Raw genomic sequence first — 17,275 nt, 5'->3', positions numbered from 1 at the left:
GTGCCATGTGTTCTGTTCTCTGCAGGGCAGGGACAAGGGCTCCCTGTCGGACATCTTTGACCGGATCTGCTTCACAGAACTACGGCAACCTGCTGCATCCGAACCTGGAGTCGCTGCACTTGATGGCTTGGCTGCTGCATGGCTGAGTGTGGATGAATGGGGGTGTTCCGCTGGTGTCCAGCAGGTCTTGCTGGGCAGCAGAAAACCATCCACCAGGGCTAAATATGTGGCAAAGTGGAAGCAGTTCATGTGTTGGGCCACGGACCAACACATTCGTGGAGATGAGGCCTCACTGCAGGACATCCTGGACTATTTACTGCACCAGAGACTGTCGCTAACTTCGATCAAGGTACACTTGGCGGCCATTTTGGCTTTCCACCCTCTGCTTCGAGGCGGGTCAGTCTTCACCCATCCCATGACGGGGAGCTTCCTGAAGGGGTTGTAGCGCCTTTACCCGCATGTACGAGACCCGGTTCCCCCCTTGGGACCTGAATCTTGTGCTGTCCAGGCTCTTGTGCCCCCAACTTCGAACCCTTGGCTTCCTGCCCCCTCCTGCTAGGTCTCTTTCTTGGTTGTTATAACTTCGGCCTGTAGGGTGTCCGAGATCAGGACGCTCACATTGGAGCCGCCCTAGACGCATAGGTGCCACTTTTCCTGTCGCCGGTGGGTGCTCGGCCACCTCCGGCCCCGCCCTGAGTCCACCCCTGCCCCGCCCCCATTCCATCCCCCATTGGACTCCTTCCCCAAATCCCCTCCCGGGCCCTACAGGTACCGCTAAGGCAAAAATCTCTGACGTCCACGCACATGGGCACATGCACACCTAGAATGGGATGGACATGAGCAACACATCTCGAAGAACAACAGTTAGTAAAGGTAGGTAATCATTTTTTTCTCTTGTTATTGAGGGAGACTTAGGTCAAAGGAGTGTGTTTACATTCTGATCCCATGACATGCTATGATGTAAAAAGCTTTGTTGGCTAGTGGGTCAAAAAATAGTAATTCAGGACTCCTGGCAATGTCTGGAAATAGGACAATAGGATTTTCCATACTTGTTTAGACACTTGATCCAGCAAATTCACTATCCTGCCTCTGACAGTGGCCAGTATCAGATATGTTACTCGAGAGGAAGGCAAACACCCTGTAATTCACCTGGTCAATTGTACAATATTGCGCACTCTGAGGGAATTCTTCCTGATCCCCATAGATGTTTTGATCAATGTATCTCCCCACAGCATTTACTTTGATTGCTTTTCCCTTTCCTGGAATTATTGGTCATAAAATTATATCCGGAGATTTTAAAAAGGTTTTGTCATCAGTGACAGGGAGGCTATTGGGAATAAGAGGATGGGGATGAGGTGGGTCTAGTCAAAGGGAGGTGGAGATGAAGGTGGGGCCAGGATTCCGTTTCAGCTGATGACTCAATTTGCTTCCATCTTCTAAGAAACAGCCCCTTCCATGGTGCAGCTAGTTCTCAGATGGAGTTTCCCTGGACTACGCTGGGAATTGCCCTGAGCTGAGGCTTCTGTCACAACAATACGAATGTGTCCAGTTGGGTGGCTGAGTCCCTTCCAGGCTCATTTCACCTGTGTGTCCTGTAACAGCTTCTTACAGTCTGTGTTCTGTTTTCCCTCCCAGTTTCCCCTGCTCTGTTGGGCCTTGGAAAGTAAAGCAGCTGTGGAGCTGAGCCCCATGGGGGCATGGTGCGGCTCGAAAAGGAGAAGCCAGAAATGGAGCCAAGAGACCAGTGGAATAATAAAATGGAGTTTATGCTCTCCATGTCTGGGAAGATCATCGGCCTGGGCAATGTCTGGAGATTCCCTTATCTCTGTTACAAAAATGGACGTGGTAAGTCCATAAAAGCCCAGTCTGTGTGAGATGTTGGCCCAGGAGGACCCAGTTTGGATACAATAAGATTTCCTCTTATCTTCCCAAACCTTTGCTCATACCAGTTTTAAGGGCTGAAAAGTATAGTCAACGTTTATTTTCTGTGTCTTTTTTTGTCTTCTTGCCATTCTGCTCTTCCAGGTTCTGGCCAGGACCAGACGCAGAAGTGCTGAAATAGCATGAGGACGGGGGTGCTTGTGGTATTTCCAGGACAAGAAGAAGAAAGCCGAGAGGCTGTTCTCTTGCAAGATCCAGGGCCGCCCAGAGGGGCAATTTTCCCCAGGCCCTGGGCCCCGCAGGGGCCCCCAAAAGAATATAGTATTCTATAGTATTGCAACTTTTTTTTATGGAAGGGGCCCCCGAAATTGCTTTGCCCCAGGCCCCCTGAATCCTCTGGGCGGCCCTGGCAAGATCTGCACAGTTTTGCAGGCCCACCAGGTCCATTTAGTTCAGATAGACATTTACATTCAAGGGTGTTTACCTGAGCCTTGATGGTACATCTCGCTTGTTAGTGTACCTGGTAATGGGTGATTATGATAATGTCGAGTAGTAAAGATTCCTCCATTTGCTACCCACTCTCTCTCTCTCTCTGCAGGTGCCTTCTTTATCCCCTACCTCATCTTCGTCTTCACCTGTGGGATCCCCATGTTCTTCCTGGAGACAGCACTAGGACAGTACACCAGCCACGGAGGGGTCACCGCCTGGAGGAAGATCTGCCCTCTCTTTGAAGGTGAGTCAATGAATGGCTTTCTCGGGTCCACGATGGTAATTTCTGGGTCTCATGGGTTTTTGTGTGAAAAGTTTCAAAAGGTCTAGTTCTTGTTCTGAAGCAGAACAAAAACAAATGATAAAACCTGGACTTTTTTGTGAAATGGAATTCTTGTTTTCTGGACAGCTCTACTTTAAAACCGCAGAGAATTAACCTCACAACTATCCTGAAGTTTTATGATCCCCATTTTACAGAAAGGGAAACTGAAGCACAGAATGATTAAGTGATTTGCTCAGATTGGCATTTGCTGATATTCGCAGGGCCAGGATTAGAAGCTACCTCCTAGAATCATAGAAGATTAGAGTTGGAAGAGACCTCAGGAGGTCATCTAGTCCTACCCCCTGCTCAAAACAGGACCAACCACAACTAAATCATCCCAGCCAGGGCTTTGTCAAGCTGGGCTTTAAAAACCAATAAGGATGGAGATTCCACCACCTTCCTGACCCTATGCTTTTGCTCTGGCCCCATTCTTTGGGCATGGGATGTAGTTAGCAGTGAAAACCCTTTTTATTTCTGATTTCTCCACCATGATGAACCACATCTGGATCTCCCACCCTCAACCTGAGTCTTACAGGATTCTTTGGTGAACCAAATTGCTCATTAATCTGCCCTGCCCACAACTCCAGTGGGATGTGGCCTATGGCACTATTTGAAGCTAAAGTCTGATATATTTGGGGCTAGCCTGGGGGGCCATTTCCTAACCCCTGTCACTTTCCCTCTTAGGAATTGGTTATGCCTCACAAGTCATCGAATCCTATCTGAATATCTACTACATTGTCATCCTATCTTGGGTTATCTTCTACCTGTTCAGCTCCTTTACTGCTGTGCTTCCCTGGGCCACCTGTAATAATCCTTGGAACTCAGGTACAACTTCAGCTAGTCTGCTTCTGGAAAGAGGATCTGGGTTTGAAAACTTTCCATCAAAACTGCTTTTTGACAGAAATTGGGTATTTGATTAAACACATTTTTTTGCACTGTTTGCTTTATGTGGAAAATTTTGAATTTTCATTGAAATATTCAGCTGAAAACTAAAATATTTTGATTTCAATATGTAGTTGTGGGCCAAATGGGTGTTGTTTGGTTTCCTCATGTGCAGGGCTGGATTTACACCTTGCATGCTCCTAGGCAGGGTCCGCACACCTTCCCTGGTGTCTGGGCAGCTGCGGGGCCCTCTGGCTCGGAGCTCCCCACCCCCGCCCGCAGGGGCTCGGAGCTCCAGAGTCTCCTGCCACCCGTGACTTGGCGCTCCGGGGCCCCCCACTGCCTCCGGAGGCTGGGATCAGTGGGGGCCTCCCCCCACGGCAGCCAGGAGCAGCAAGGTCCCCCCACCATTTGTGGCAGCTCGGATCCGGGGCCCCCGTTGCCAGGCAGCATCCGGGAGCTGTGGGGTGATCCCCAGCCACCCGCAGCAGCTGGGAGCTGTGGCAGATTAGCCACTGGGCCAACAGGGCCCATGCCCAGGGGTCCTGGTCAACTGGGGGCTCCCGGAAAAATGGGCACTCCGGTGCCCTGACCTGTTCCACTGCCCGCCCCGGCACTCCTGCCCGGGAGCGGGGTCAGGGTGCGGGGGCTTGTCCCACTCCCCCCCCCCCCACCCGGCGCTCTTGATGGGGAGCGAGAGAAGCCCCCCGCACCCTGACCCCTCTCCCCAGCATGAGTAGCGGGATGAGGGGGGAGGCAGAGCAAGCCCCTGTGCTCTGACCCCATTTCCCCAGCAGGAGTGGGGGTGGGAGGGACTGCAGGTGTAAGGGGTGGGGAGTGTCCCCCACTTGCTCTGGCCCAGAGCCCCACAAACCCCTTATCCGCCCCTGGACGGGAGCTCCAGGGGTCCCCGCTGCCTGGCAGCAGACGGGAACTGTGGGGTATCCCCACAGTGGCTCGGAGCACCTAACCATTGCGGGCAGTGGGGGTACTGCCACTTTTAACTTTTAGGCATCCCGCCATCCAACCCCCTCCACCACAGACAGGGCCGGCTCCAGGGTTTTTGCCGCCACAAGCGGTGGGGAAAAAAAAGCCGCGATCGAGAACGGCGGCACTTCGGCACTTCAGCGGCAGCTCCACCGCGCCGCTTTCTTCTTTGGGGGCACTTCAGTGGCAGGTCCTTCCCTCTGAGTGGGACCGAGGAACCCACTGCCGAATTGCCGCCGAAGAGCTGGACGTGCCTCCCCTTCCCCTTGGCCGCCCCAAGCACCTGCTTGCTGCGCTGGTGCCTGGAGCCGGCCCTGACCACAGACCCCGCACTGCCCCAACACACATATACCTCCCGCACCCCCCACTGCCCAGCGCCCCTCCACAAACCCCCCACTACCCAGAGCCTCTCCACAACCCTGCCAGAGACCTGCTCTGCCCCCCGACTGCACTCATCAGTCCCACTGGGAGGTGACTGTGTCTGCTGGGCTGAGCGAGGAGCGATCCAGCAGGGCTGCATGGGGCCATCTCTCGCTCAGCTGACTCTGGCCCCACCCCTGCTGGGATCTGGCAAAAATTGAATTTTTAGGTGCCCCTAGTCACATGCCTACTATGCCTAATGGGAAATCCAGCTCTGCTCATGTGTCCATTCTTCGATATGGGCTGGGCTCCCCAGCTAGACTACTTCTCCCATGATGCACCATGGCCAGGATGCAACAGCCTCCTGACACCATGAGGAGAGACCATGGTGCATCATGGGTTAGGTAGTCTGACCAGGGAACTCAGCTCATAGCGGTAGCATGCGGCATCCAAACTACAACTCTATGGCAGCATTTCCAAATCAAAATGTTTTGGTTTTCGATTTTTCATGGGAAATTCAAAATTTTCAGCAGCAAAAAAAGCCCATTTTCAGACCAGCTTTAGTCTGGAGTCCTCACCCCACTCTAAGCCATGGAAAGAGCTTTTCACTGGAGCTGGCACTGCCCTTATCTAGTGTAACGGGGTACAGCACAACCCACTCACTGCACCTCAGACCCTCAAGCATCTGGGCCAGCCTCCGTCACAGCAGAGAACTGTTTGTTCAGTCAGTCTTTGGCTCACTCAGGCCAGGTCTCTGCTAGGAGTGCACTGTCGAGATAGCTGCACCATGTACTGTACAGGTAAAGCATGTCTCATGTGGTTGCAGCTTATACTGGCAAAATTGTGCTTTTTCCAGTATAGCTTATTCCAGCTCACCCCGCCCCCCCCCCCTCGTTCCCTGAGTAAAATAAGCTTTCCTGGCAAAACTCTTAAAGTCTCAAATCAAGGTTGGATGTTTTTCTGAAAGATTTGCGCGGGGGATTATTTTGGGGAAGGTCTATGGCCTGTGTCATCCAGGAAGCCAGACTGGCTGGTCGCAGTGGTCCCTTCTGGCCGTGGAATCTGTGGATCTATGAATGTTCCCCTCTCCATGTTCAGTCAACTCACAGTCCTTCCCTGGCCATACCCCTGACAGGGGTCACTGCCTTCCCCAAAGGGAGATCGAACTCCTGTAGCTCCAGAAGCAGAGCTTTATTTGTGGGGAAAGCCAGGGAAATGCCTCTCTGAGCTATCTCTTAACATTAAGTAACTTCCCAGCCTGGGTAACCATAGTCGCTGCCCCACAGTACCCTGCATTCCACAGCCATCTGGGTTCTATTCAGTAGGGAGCCTCCACTTCTCCCATCCCTCTGGCTGTTCCTGGACTAGGATTCTGCCAGGGGTGGAGGGAGAGTGAAGTTTTACAGGGCAGTGTGAAGTGTTTGTGTGCAGCTGGAGTGAACAGGGAGGAGGCGGGAGAGAGCACAAAGGCTGAGAAACATGAGAATTCTCCGGGCTCACCGACTTGCTTCCTCCTTTGTAGATCGCAGCGTGGACTTTCTGAATCACTCTAACGTGGAGAACTGGACAGCGCCTGCTAATGCCACGTCCCCAGTAACTGAGTTCTGGGAGTACGTACCCCGGTTTCACACTCTTCTCTCCTCAAGCGGTCACAGCAGTGTGAATACTCCAAATGGAGTCTCTGTAAGGCCAAAAAAGATGTGCAAGTGCCACATCTCGGAGCCCAGACCTATGGCACATTGCACATCCTGGGGCACATGAGCACACTCACTGCACATGCAAACTTGCATACTGACTGGGCACAATGACTGACAGAATTCCATGGGGCACGTGGGCACTCCCAAGACACACGCTGTCTCACCCCATGCACCACACAGCCCCAGAGGTCAGACATAGACCCTTACCGAGAACACATGCACATACGCACATGGACACATTCTTTCTGACATGGCAGATGCACTCAGCACCCGCAGGTTGTGGATACACAGGGCCTGAACACATGTTGGCAGGGCCGCCCTGACAGACACCCAGCGGGCACGCATGTACGCACACCAAGTGTGATGATCTATCTAGAGCAGGAGGCCAGGTGGGAGGGGGCTGGAAGAGATTCTGCAAAGATGCTCTGCAGTGAAGCAGGAAGAGACAAAGTAGCTTTTTCCCTTATTCTAATTGAGTTCTTTGTTCAGTGTTAGAGGAAAGCAACTTTTTCTGTGATTCTTTACGGCTGGGTACCTAATGCACCCCGTGAAACCACCCAGAGGGCAAACAGACGTAGCACCCGAGAGGAGTCCTGAAAGGAGAAATGCTGCAGAATACACTGTAGGGAATCATCCAGCACTGGCCCTCAAGGGGCGTGAACAATATGGGAGTTGTAATTGTAAGGACTCGCACTCACAACCGTGCCCCCTCCCAATCTAGGAAAGTCACGGGAAGCAAGTGGGAATCAGGGGCTCAATCACAATAGCACGTTTTCATCCATCACTTTCAAAGTGCTTTGCAAAGGTGATCAGTATCCATTATCCCACTTAGCCTGTCTGGGTATGTCTACACAGCAACTAGACACTCACGGCTGTCCTGTGCCAGGCGACTCGGGCTTGCGGGGCTGTTTCATTGCTGTGTAGACGTCCAGGCTTGGGCTGGAGCCTGGGTTCTAGAACCCTGCCGGGTGGGAGGGTCCCTGATTCTGGGCTGCAGCCCGAGCTCAGGAATCTACATTGCAGTGAAACAGCCCCACAGCCCAACCCCCACGAGCCTGAGTCAGCTGGCACGGGCCAGCTGCTGGTTTTTCTTTGCTGTGTCTCAGCTTCCCCATTGGTGAAGTGACTTGTCGAATGCAAAAGGATGAGCCAGAGGGAGAGCTGGGACTTCAGTGTCAGGCTCCCGTGCCCTGGGCCCATCCACCAATAGCTACAAAAACCATTGTGATTTCAGTACAACGTTGCCGGCCAGAAGGGAGCCCCTAGAGTTCTGGCGGGGGGGGGGGGGGGGTTGGCCGGGAGGACATAGAGTTGTCATAGCTATTAGGGTAGTGAGAGGCTGCAGGGGAACTGTCTGGACATGGTGGTCAGTTCTCACATGGTCCCCGTTATGCTATGTCTACACTATGAACGGGGGTGTGTGGTCCCAGCTCTTGTAGATATACTGATGCCAGCTCTCATCCGAGCTAACATGCGTAAAAGAGTAGAAATAGTAGTGTAGCCATGGTAGCATGGGCAGAGACAGCACCGTGCTAGATGCCCTGAGTACAAACCTCCTGAACTCCATGGGTACGTAGTGGGGGCTGCTAGCACAAGCCACCCCTGCCCATGCTACCACGGCTACACTGCTATTGTCAGTGTGCTAACTCAGGTGAGTGTGAGGGCGAGTATGGCTGGGTGAAGTGGGAATCACCCCGCTCCCCCGCTCATCATGTAGACATAGCCTTAGGGAGTCTGGGTGCTGAGGGGAACCTGTAGGGATGATTGAGGGCCATAACCATAAGGGTTCCTGGAGAGAGCCATAGAACATGGGGTGGTTGGAGGAAAGAAAGTAGCCAGCAGGTGATTAGGAGCCATTGATGATACCGGGGGGCTGCAGGGGAGGCTGCTGATTGAGTGTGGCCTGCGAGGCAGCCAAAAGGTTGGCAGTGATGTGAGATCGGGAGTGACTGTGCTGTGAATGGTTGGGGGCTGCAGTGGGGCTATTGAGGGCTTTGGGAGAGTTGGAGAGCCCAGGCTGACTAAAGGGTGAGGTGGAACTGCAGGGGCCAGGCTGCGAGGGGATCCCAGAAACACCTAAGGCATTGTGGTGACCAAGAATACAGTAATGCTGTCAGGGCTAGGGTGACTGGAAGCAGGAGTGATGGGGGAGATTGGGCAGCTGCGCTATGGGATGTGTATGAAAACTCTGGGCGGGGGGCAGCTGGAAGAGTCAAGTCTGGGATGTTAACCTTTCTCTCGCCTCCTGCACTGGCAGGAAGCGAGCCCTGGGGCTCACAGACGGTATTCACAATCTGGGCACTGTGCGCTGGGAGCTGGCTCTCTGCCTCCTGCTCGCCTGGGTCATCTGCTACTTCTGCATCTGGAAAGGAGTCAAGTCCACAGGCAAAGTAAGAGCAAACTCTGTCCCCTTAGTCCCTAAACCTCCTCCTAGCTGCCATTATATCTCTTTCCCCCCTTCTTAGCCTTCTCCATGATACAGAGAGAAGAAGAAAGGAGGCAGGGAACACACAAGACATAGGGCCATACTTGGATTGGCATGGGTGGGAGCCACTGCATTGAAGTCGCAGCTGCTTATGCTGGGTCTGAATTTAGTCCATTATGAGAAGAGCAAAGAAAGTCAGTCAATCAGAGGGGAGACAAGGGAAAGATCTTAGAAGAAACGGTGAAGTCCTAGCCCAGCATGGTCCACTGTAATGGGGAAACCTTGTGAAAGACGCTGCTTCACCATTAGCAACACACAATCATCCAGTTGCTGCTGATGCACAGTCCCCAAGTGGTCTGGTGGCTTTTGCACCATTCACCTGTTTTAATGTCAAATCTCCAATCACCAATAATAATTAAACACCAGAGCTGAGTGAATATCCCACTAGAAATAATCTCCTTAGGGGGTTCATTGCGGTTACCTTCCACTTCCTCATTATTTGTAATTGCTCAGTTTGGGGGTTTCTGTCTTTTTTCTTTAACTCAATGGATTGCTCACAAACAGGGCGCTGCTGTGAGCATTCCACACTTGATACTGAAAATTTGAGCTGGGCTGGCTGGTTGTGATTGCATAAGTCACATGTTATTGTTTCTATTCCTGGATTGGATGAGCATAACATATTTCACATGGGAGGCTTAAAGAAGCCACTCGGGGTTCAATGGTGCAGGGCTGAAGTAGAACCCCCTAAGCAGTGGTGAGGGTGGGTTATACTACTCAGGGTTGGTCTTGCACATTCTAGAGGACCTGTGACAATCGCTGAGGGGTGAGTGGCCAGTTTCTTCAATCCCCTTCTTCCATAAAAGATGTTTCCCACTATTTGCTCTCTCTCCATCCATGAAGCTCCCACTACTCTCAGCTTTTCCTGGTACAGGTATTGGGACGCATCCTTCACAATAGACACATCTCTTTAGTTCTGTGTCAATGAGCTGCTGAGTCCACAGGGCTGTCTTCATCTCCCATATTTACAACCTTTTTACCACTGTGCTCCTTGGTTTAACTCTCAGATGGGCATGTGTGGAGCCTGCAAGACTCTTTGCCTTTAATGGAAATGTACTGAGTTGCTCTCTCCTGCTTGCTGCATATGTGTGGAGACCCAGGGGACTCAATTAAAACCCATGTCTCCTCTCCACTCTTCTCTCTTTGCACTTCAGAAAACAATCAAATACTGAAGTGTAAACATGCGGATTTAAAAAGATACTTTAAAATGATGTTGAAAAATTGGAAAGGATTCAGAAGAGCTACAAGAATGATCTGATGCCTGGAAAATCTGTCTTGCAGTTAAAGCCAACCTGGAAACGGTTTTCCTGTCCTGTGGAAACTTTTGAGATTTCAAAAAACTTTCCCATCCTGAATCAGGACAAAAGGTCAAAATATTAAAAATTTTCACAAACTGAAAATCAAAAAATAATAATAATTCAATTTGGGTCAATTGAAACTTCTAGTTTCAATAATTTTGCAATGTTTCATTTCTCTTACAAGATTTCAACTTTTTTTTTTTTTTTACTTCCATTAGTTTAGTTTTCTAAACCTAAAATTGTTTTGAACTGGTAAGCCAGAATTTGTCATGTTGGCAATTGTAAAACTTTATATACAAAACATTTTGAGTACCAATTTGTGGAAACTGACCCTTTTCCATTAAAAATTTTGGTTTTGACAAATCTGCATATTTTGATGGGCAAAAATAGTTTGATCAAAATTTTTCCAACCATAACTACTGACAGTGAGAGACTAAAGAAAGTTCAATCTATTTATCTTAACAAAGAGAATGTTAAGAGGTGACTTGATCAGTCATAAGTATTTACATGGGCAGAATATTTCTGACAGTAGATTGCTCCTTAATCTAGCAAAGTCCCACGGTTGGCAGCTGAAGTTTGACCAATTCAGACTAGAAATAAGGTGCAAATGTTTAACAGTGAAAGTAATTAACCATTGGAGCAATTTACCTAGGAATGTGGTGGATTCTCCATCATTCCAAGTCTTTAAACAAGCCTAGATGTTTTTCTACAATAAATTTTCTAGCTCAGTCAGAAGTTATGGGCTTAATGCAGAAATTGCTGTGTGAAATTCTATGGCCTGTGCTACCCATGAGGTCAGATTAGATGATCATAATGGTCCTTTCTGCCTTAAAATCTAATAATCTGATGGGATGCTGTCAAGTAATTTAACTGTTCTGCTCTGTTTCTTACTGCCAGAAAAAGTTGTGTTTTGACATATTATGAACAAGCAGTAGAGAGATCACAGAATCTCTTAAGAAGTACATACCTTGGTTTAATATTTGCAGTGGTGTAAGATTATTTTCAGAGATCGTCTACAGAACTTTGTAGTCAACAGGAAGTCAACTCTTGACTGAAAGTTAATTTTTCATAGTCAATACTTAAAGGCCCGGTACCAGATCCTAGAGCTGGGAGAATAATTCATATGAAAAGTCTGAATGAGTGGTTTTTCAAAACCAGTTCACTTTGGCCACATTTGTGTTCCTTTTGTGTTTACTTTCCTCATACTTCGAATAAATCTGGTTTACTAGCATAAATGTTCACAAAATGTGAATTTCAGAGACAAATTTCAGTGTCAGCAGTGCTTGTGTGCTCCTCCAATCAGGGAACAGAAACAGCACCATCTGACTTATTTGACCAATCACAGTCAATAACACAGTTTGACGTTTGAATATTTACGATCGATCCATAGTGTGAACAAAAATTCAAAAGGATATTATTTGAATGAATCTGAATAATGAATACATTTAGGGAAATTGCAGCTTGCTCACTGATATTCAATTCCATAAGCAGAAAAAGGGGCTTGACGAATGATTCATTCTGCTCAAACCGTTCCCTAAACCAATGCATTTCATTTCCCACACAAAAGAGAGGACAGGAGGGCTTTACAAAACTGTGGTCAAGGCTTTCAAAAATACATCAAGATTTTGGGGGCTCTCAGATTAAAGTTGAGATGCCTTAAGGAGGCTAAATTTTTCAGTGTGGTAAGCAATCACGCTTTGAAAATTGCTGCCTTGTCCCCCTCAAATTCACTGCTCACTTTTGGAAATCTTGGCCATGAATAGAAATATTTTCATGACCTTTAATTAGAATTCAGTGAAAGCAGAGGCTTTGGGGATTTAAAGACTCAGGTGTTGTTAATAATAGAGTTAGGGGATTTGCTTTGGATGTATAATCTATAGGGTGACAACAGCTCGTTTTTATCCTTCTCTCTGCTTCCAGGTTGTTTACTTCACTGCCACATTTCCCTACTTGATGCTTTTTGTCTTGCTGATTCGAGGGGTCACCCTGCCTGGTGCTGCTGAGGGGATCATGTTCTACCTGAGGCCAGACATTTCCAGGCTTGCAGACCCACAGGTGAGTGAATACAGCCTGATACTGTGAGGTGTGGAGAGACTCCAACAAAGTGGTGATGGGAAAAGCAGGGGTTCAGCACCTCGCAGGATCAGGCCTTAACTGACTGCTATCTAGATCAGGTTGGACTTCCCTCCCCTAAGAGACCGACACAATACTGAGGCCTCTTTAAAAGGGTTGATGGGGGAATCTCAGCCCAGCACAAATATAACCTTTTTGTCAGTGTATTTTAAACATATGGATGTGTTAGGTCATTCCCATTTAGGGGCTTGGCAAATGCAGAAGCATCTATGAAATATTCAGTATATGACAGATGGTTTTGTTGAGCCTTAAGTGAAATGATGATGAACAAATGGAGAAAAAACCTCTCTCTGCATGCTCTCTGGCCCAGCTTGAGCTTTTCTTGGAAGAGGCTGGAGCTTCCTCAGGGAGACAAGCTTCCTAGTATAAGACAAACTGCAGTAGGTGTGTAGGTAACTATTGGAGCTACAAATGGTCAGTTTTTATAAACAGGAGCCCGTTTATTCTGAGATTCGGCATTTCTGGCATTTGCTGTGAAATCAGCACCTTCTTGCAGAATTGTGCTCCAGAATCTTGGCTTTAATTTAAAAAACATTGTTTCTAGCCCTTATCCGTATGGGGGGGAAAAGCTTGAAACTGTGTAACTTGCATTCAGTGTTAGTTCCCTGAGTTTGCAGATCTCCAAACTATTGTTCCATGCATCCCAATGGGGTGTTAATTCTGAGACCTAACGGAGGGTATTTAAACGTTAATTATTTCACTGCTGATTATTGTAGCAGAAGCAATCAGCTAATGTGCTTTTCCCACATCTCAAACTGTCTCCCGCATCTTCCCAGATGGCAAAAGGCCCAACTGCTCCTTACCCAGTTGCTAACACCTCCAGCTTCCCCCGATGACTTTCAGATGCAGTTATGTCTTGTCAACACAAAAATCGGTGACATGTTGAAAACATGGAGACAGCCTAAATTAAATGGAATTTTAATATGAAAATAAACAACACGGGTTGAGTGTTCTTTCGTGTTCAGTTAATTCATTAAAAGCCTCCATTTTCTAATCTAAATTAAGTTGATATGAAATTTCTGGTCTGCCACGTGGGAGAGCTGCAGGAGCCAGACACCTTGCTGCAGGATTTGAGTCCAGTTTGCTGTGGAGAAGGTTGGACCTTGATTATAATGGGGGTAGGGGGGACAAGAGGGGGAAGGAGACAAGCGGGGAAGGTTCCTGGGTGAATCTGTAGGTCTGGATCCATGAGGGATCTCAGTTAATTCAAACAGCAGTGGCTGGCTGCCTGTATTTGAAGGCCTGCCAATTTGCAGCCACTTGGAAGCCTGCTGGGCACCGTTTAGGGTACAGCAAGGATACTGGACAAGGTGTTCCTTCCTGGCTGCTAACTTGCTACTAATATCATTCCCTGGCTGTGTGGAAGATTCTGAGCACTGCAGACCATCTTTGTGGCTCTGTACACTAGCATCACACGGTGTGAGAGAAAGTGCTATCAATACAGTGAAGTGGAGGAGGAGCCAGCGGCTGAAGGCTGAAATAAACAACAAACTCTGCTGCTCTCGATGGGTGCTGGGATGAGTTAATGAAAACCATGGTGGTGATGAGATACTATGAACCCAATATCTCCTGGCTGCTCCCATTGTCCTGATCTTCCTCCACCCTCATGTGTAGGGAATACCGGGTGGTGTGGTGTCATATAAAGGTTTTATTGGCACTTGTTTGGGATGGCTTTGTGAGATACTATTGGTTTTTTCACTCCCAAGCAGCTAAGTGATCTCCAACTTGTGCTGGTACAGTCTTTATACCATGTCACATCCCCATGCACCCTCTCTGTACATTCTCCGTGCCCTTTAGCTTAGAAAAAATGAATGGTGTTTGGGATTGATCTAGCCCCCTGAATCACTGCCTCGGGGGAACGGATGATGACAGCCCTCTTAGAATATGCCCTCCATCAGGGTAGCTGGTGAAGGACAGATTATGCAACAGACACCCTAGGGCAGGGATAGTCAATTACTTTTTGTCAAGGTCCAAATTTCCTGGTCAAGGTATAGTCCAGGTCCAGACTCCAGAGAAATATTTTCACACCCCAATAACAATAATGATGATAATAAGCAAATACAAAGATTTTGCGGTCCGTTCAGAAGTGTCTGGCAGTCCAGATTTGGCCCACGGTCTGCCTATTGACTGCCCCTGTCTGAGGGCTAAAAATCACTCTCCCTTCCCCACTCAGATCCATTCTTCCTTGGATTATTTGAGAGAAGCCGTTGGGGTCCAGAAGGAAAATCCTCCCTTTTCATGGTGGAATCTTCACTCCAGTCCCCCAAGCTGGGACAATCAATCCAGAGACACGTCACACCCTGTATGGATTCTTCCCTTCTCTGCCTGATGTGGATTTCTCCATGTCTGACAGACTGCTGCCCTGAAGTGCGTGTACCCTGACAGGACTTTACCATTTATTTCCTTAGCCGTGGCTGGAAATCTCTGTCCTTTTCTGTTCTAGGTGTGGATGGATGCAGGCACTCAGATCTTCTTCTCTTATGCTATCTGCCAGGGGTGCCTGACAGCCTTGGGCAGCTACAACAAGTACAATAACAACTGTTACAGGTAGGAGCAGCCTGTGCCTCTCTCTCCCTCTCACATCCGGCTGAGGGCCGTGTGAGCAGCCGAGCAGAATGTGGTTGGAGCTGTGGCACTCACTGCTTCGAAATCAGGAGCGGGGCCCATGCCATTTCGTCCTATGCTCTTGTCAGCTCTTACAAGCTAAGCAGGGCTCAGCGATTGGATAGGAGACTACCCAGGAAAACCCAGGGGCTACAAGAAATGCCTTTGGTGGCTCTGCCGGTGGCACTCTTCCATCTGGGCAGGGAGAGGGGGCACGGGAGTCCTGGAGGTGCCATTGTTGAGTTGATATGGGTATTGTAAAATGTTATCTGATGTGGAAATAAGATTTAGTAATGCATGTGGCCAAATTCAGTTCAGTTACCTGGGTCTGATCTTGGGGGAATTACACCAGATTCCCAGTGGTCTAAAGAAGAGGAGAATCTGCCCCATGGCATCAAATGCCTTATTAAAATCCCAGCCCCTTTAGTGCACCCTGTGTGTGTTTTAATTCGATCAGAAAGAGCAACAGAAAGGTTTGTCTGGCATGTCAGGTTCTTTTTCATCCAGTGCTTATTGCTTCTAGTTCCCTTTTCCTCTCAGGCCTGATCCCCAGCCCATTCAAGTCAATGGGAGTCTTTCTATTGGTTTCAGAGGGCTTTGGATCCCTTGTTATTTAAGGATCCTTTTTCTCTCAGTATTTGTTCCATTGCTCTACCCTCATATGATTATTCCTGCTGCCCCTTGTTGTGCCAAGTCCCTAGTGACTTCACTGGGGCATCCTGCTTACAATATATGGCTGTAGCCCTCCGTCATTTTTATTGCCAAGTATAATCATGTAGTTCTTGTAGTGCCATGGGTCAAGGCTGTAGGCTGCCGAGTTCTGTTTTGGGCTGCTGGCCTCTGGAGGAGTCTCAGGCTAGTGTTAGTGTAAGCAAGTGCATGGAATCATATCCCATTCAGAAAGCTGAGCACAAAAGCAATTGCCCAAAGTGGTAAATTTGCAGAGGAAAACAATGCCGTCTCTCTCTCTCTCTTTGGTTCTGCCCCAACAGGGACTGCTTCATGCTATGTTTCCTGAATAGTGCCACCAGCTTTGTGGCCGGCTTTGCTATCTTCTCTGTGCTGGGCTTCATGGCACAAGAACAGGGCGTGCCCATTTCAGAAGTGGCCGAGTCAGGTAGGTGCTTTCTAAATGTGGCAGGGCCAAAAGGAAAACTTAAAACATGGGTGGACTTTTTAGGAATTGACACCTTTGAATATGAAGCCAACCCATGAGGTTAGCAGTGCTGCTACCTTGAACCAAGGTACATCCTCTGTAATTGCTAGTGTCCCCAGTCCAGTTGCCCAGAACAGCCTCTGCCTATTCTGCGGACTCAGAGGCCCTGTCATCCAGAACCACTGCTTTATTCTCTGCTATCCTGATGCACTTAGTGCCACTGTCCAGAAGCAGAGCTGCATTCCCTGTTGTTTTGAAATCCCTGATTCTTCTTTCCAAAACCAGCCGCTCAGCCCATGTCAGCAGTTATTATCCCGTGTGTCAGTGACCATTGCACGATACATTCTGGGGAAGTGAGGTCTTGGCAGGCTAAGTTTTTTAAACAGCACATCAAACTGGTCTCTGTGTTGCTGGGTTGTGTTGTTGGGGAAACCTCATCCTTACTCAGCTATCTGATTGGCAGGTCCGGGCCTAGCATTCATTGCGTATCCAAAGGCTGTAATGATGATGCCTGTGTCTCAGCTCTGGTCCTGCCTATTCTTCCTTATGCTGATCTTTCTGGGACTGGACAGCCAGGTACAGTAAATAACCCTCCTCTTTCCCTCTAACTCCAATGTGTCTGTCACATGTTTGAGAGCCTCATGTAGATCATAACTCGTGGGTGGGAAATGGTGATGTGTCTCTCAGCCACCTGGAACACCTGTCACACATCCACGTTACTATTTCAGAATGATCATACTTAGAGCTGGCCAGTACATCCCAGCAGTCAGCTGGTGTTAGGTGTTACTCCTTAACAGTGACCTGCAGCACCTGTACCTTCCAGCATAAGTCTCTGACAATCCAGTGACAACCAGCAGCCATGCTTCTTTGTCCTTCCCGCCAAGTCTGCCCTTAGGGGCTAGCAGTCATCCCTCATGAACCAGGCACTTTACTACACATTTTGTGTCAATCTCCTCTAAGTTCACTAGGACTCCCTTTGTATTG

The 17,275-nt window shown here is 48.8% G+C and overlaps 1 protein-coding gene across 1 annotated transcript in view; it reads left to right on the top strand.

The window, feature by feature from the left end:
* The first annotated feature begins 1,697 nt into the window (after positions 1–1,697).
* Positions 1,698–17,275, top strand: part of LOC135881765 (sodium- and chloride-dependent betaine transporter-like) — a 90,542-nt gene continuing 74,964 nt past the window's right edge. Inside the window, exons 1-10 of the mRNA XM_065408510.1 lie at positions 1,698–1,845; positions 2,480–2,614; positions 3,377–3,517; positions 5,631–5,645; positions 6,444–6,531; positions 8,876–9,008; positions 12,319–12,453; positions 14,975–15,078; positions 16,128–16,252; positions 16,755–16,867. Of these exons, the coding sequence (XP_065264582.1) occupies positions 1,698–1,845; positions 2,480–2,614; positions 3,377–3,517; positions 5,631–5,645; positions 6,444–6,531; positions 8,876–9,008; positions 12,319–12,453; positions 14,975–15,078; positions 16,128–16,252; positions 16,755–16,867 (1,137 nt within the window). The remainder of the gene's footprint in view (positions 1,846–2,479; positions 2,615–3,376; positions 3,518–5,630; positions 5,646–6,443; positions 6,532–8,875; positions 9,009–12,318; positions 12,454–14,974; positions 15,079–16,127; positions 16,253–16,754; positions 16,868–17,275) is intronic.

Source organism: Emys orbicularis, chromosome 1 (genome assembly GCF_028017835.1).
Source record: "Emys orbicularis isolate rEmyOrb1 chromosome 1, rEmyOrb1.hap1, whole genome shotgun sequence".
Classification (NCBI taxonomy): Eukaryota; Metazoa; Chordata; order Testudines; family Emydidae; genus Emys; species Emys orbicularis.
Note: the sequence above shows the minus strand (reverse complement) of the source record. Positions and strands in the feature narration are given on the sequence as shown.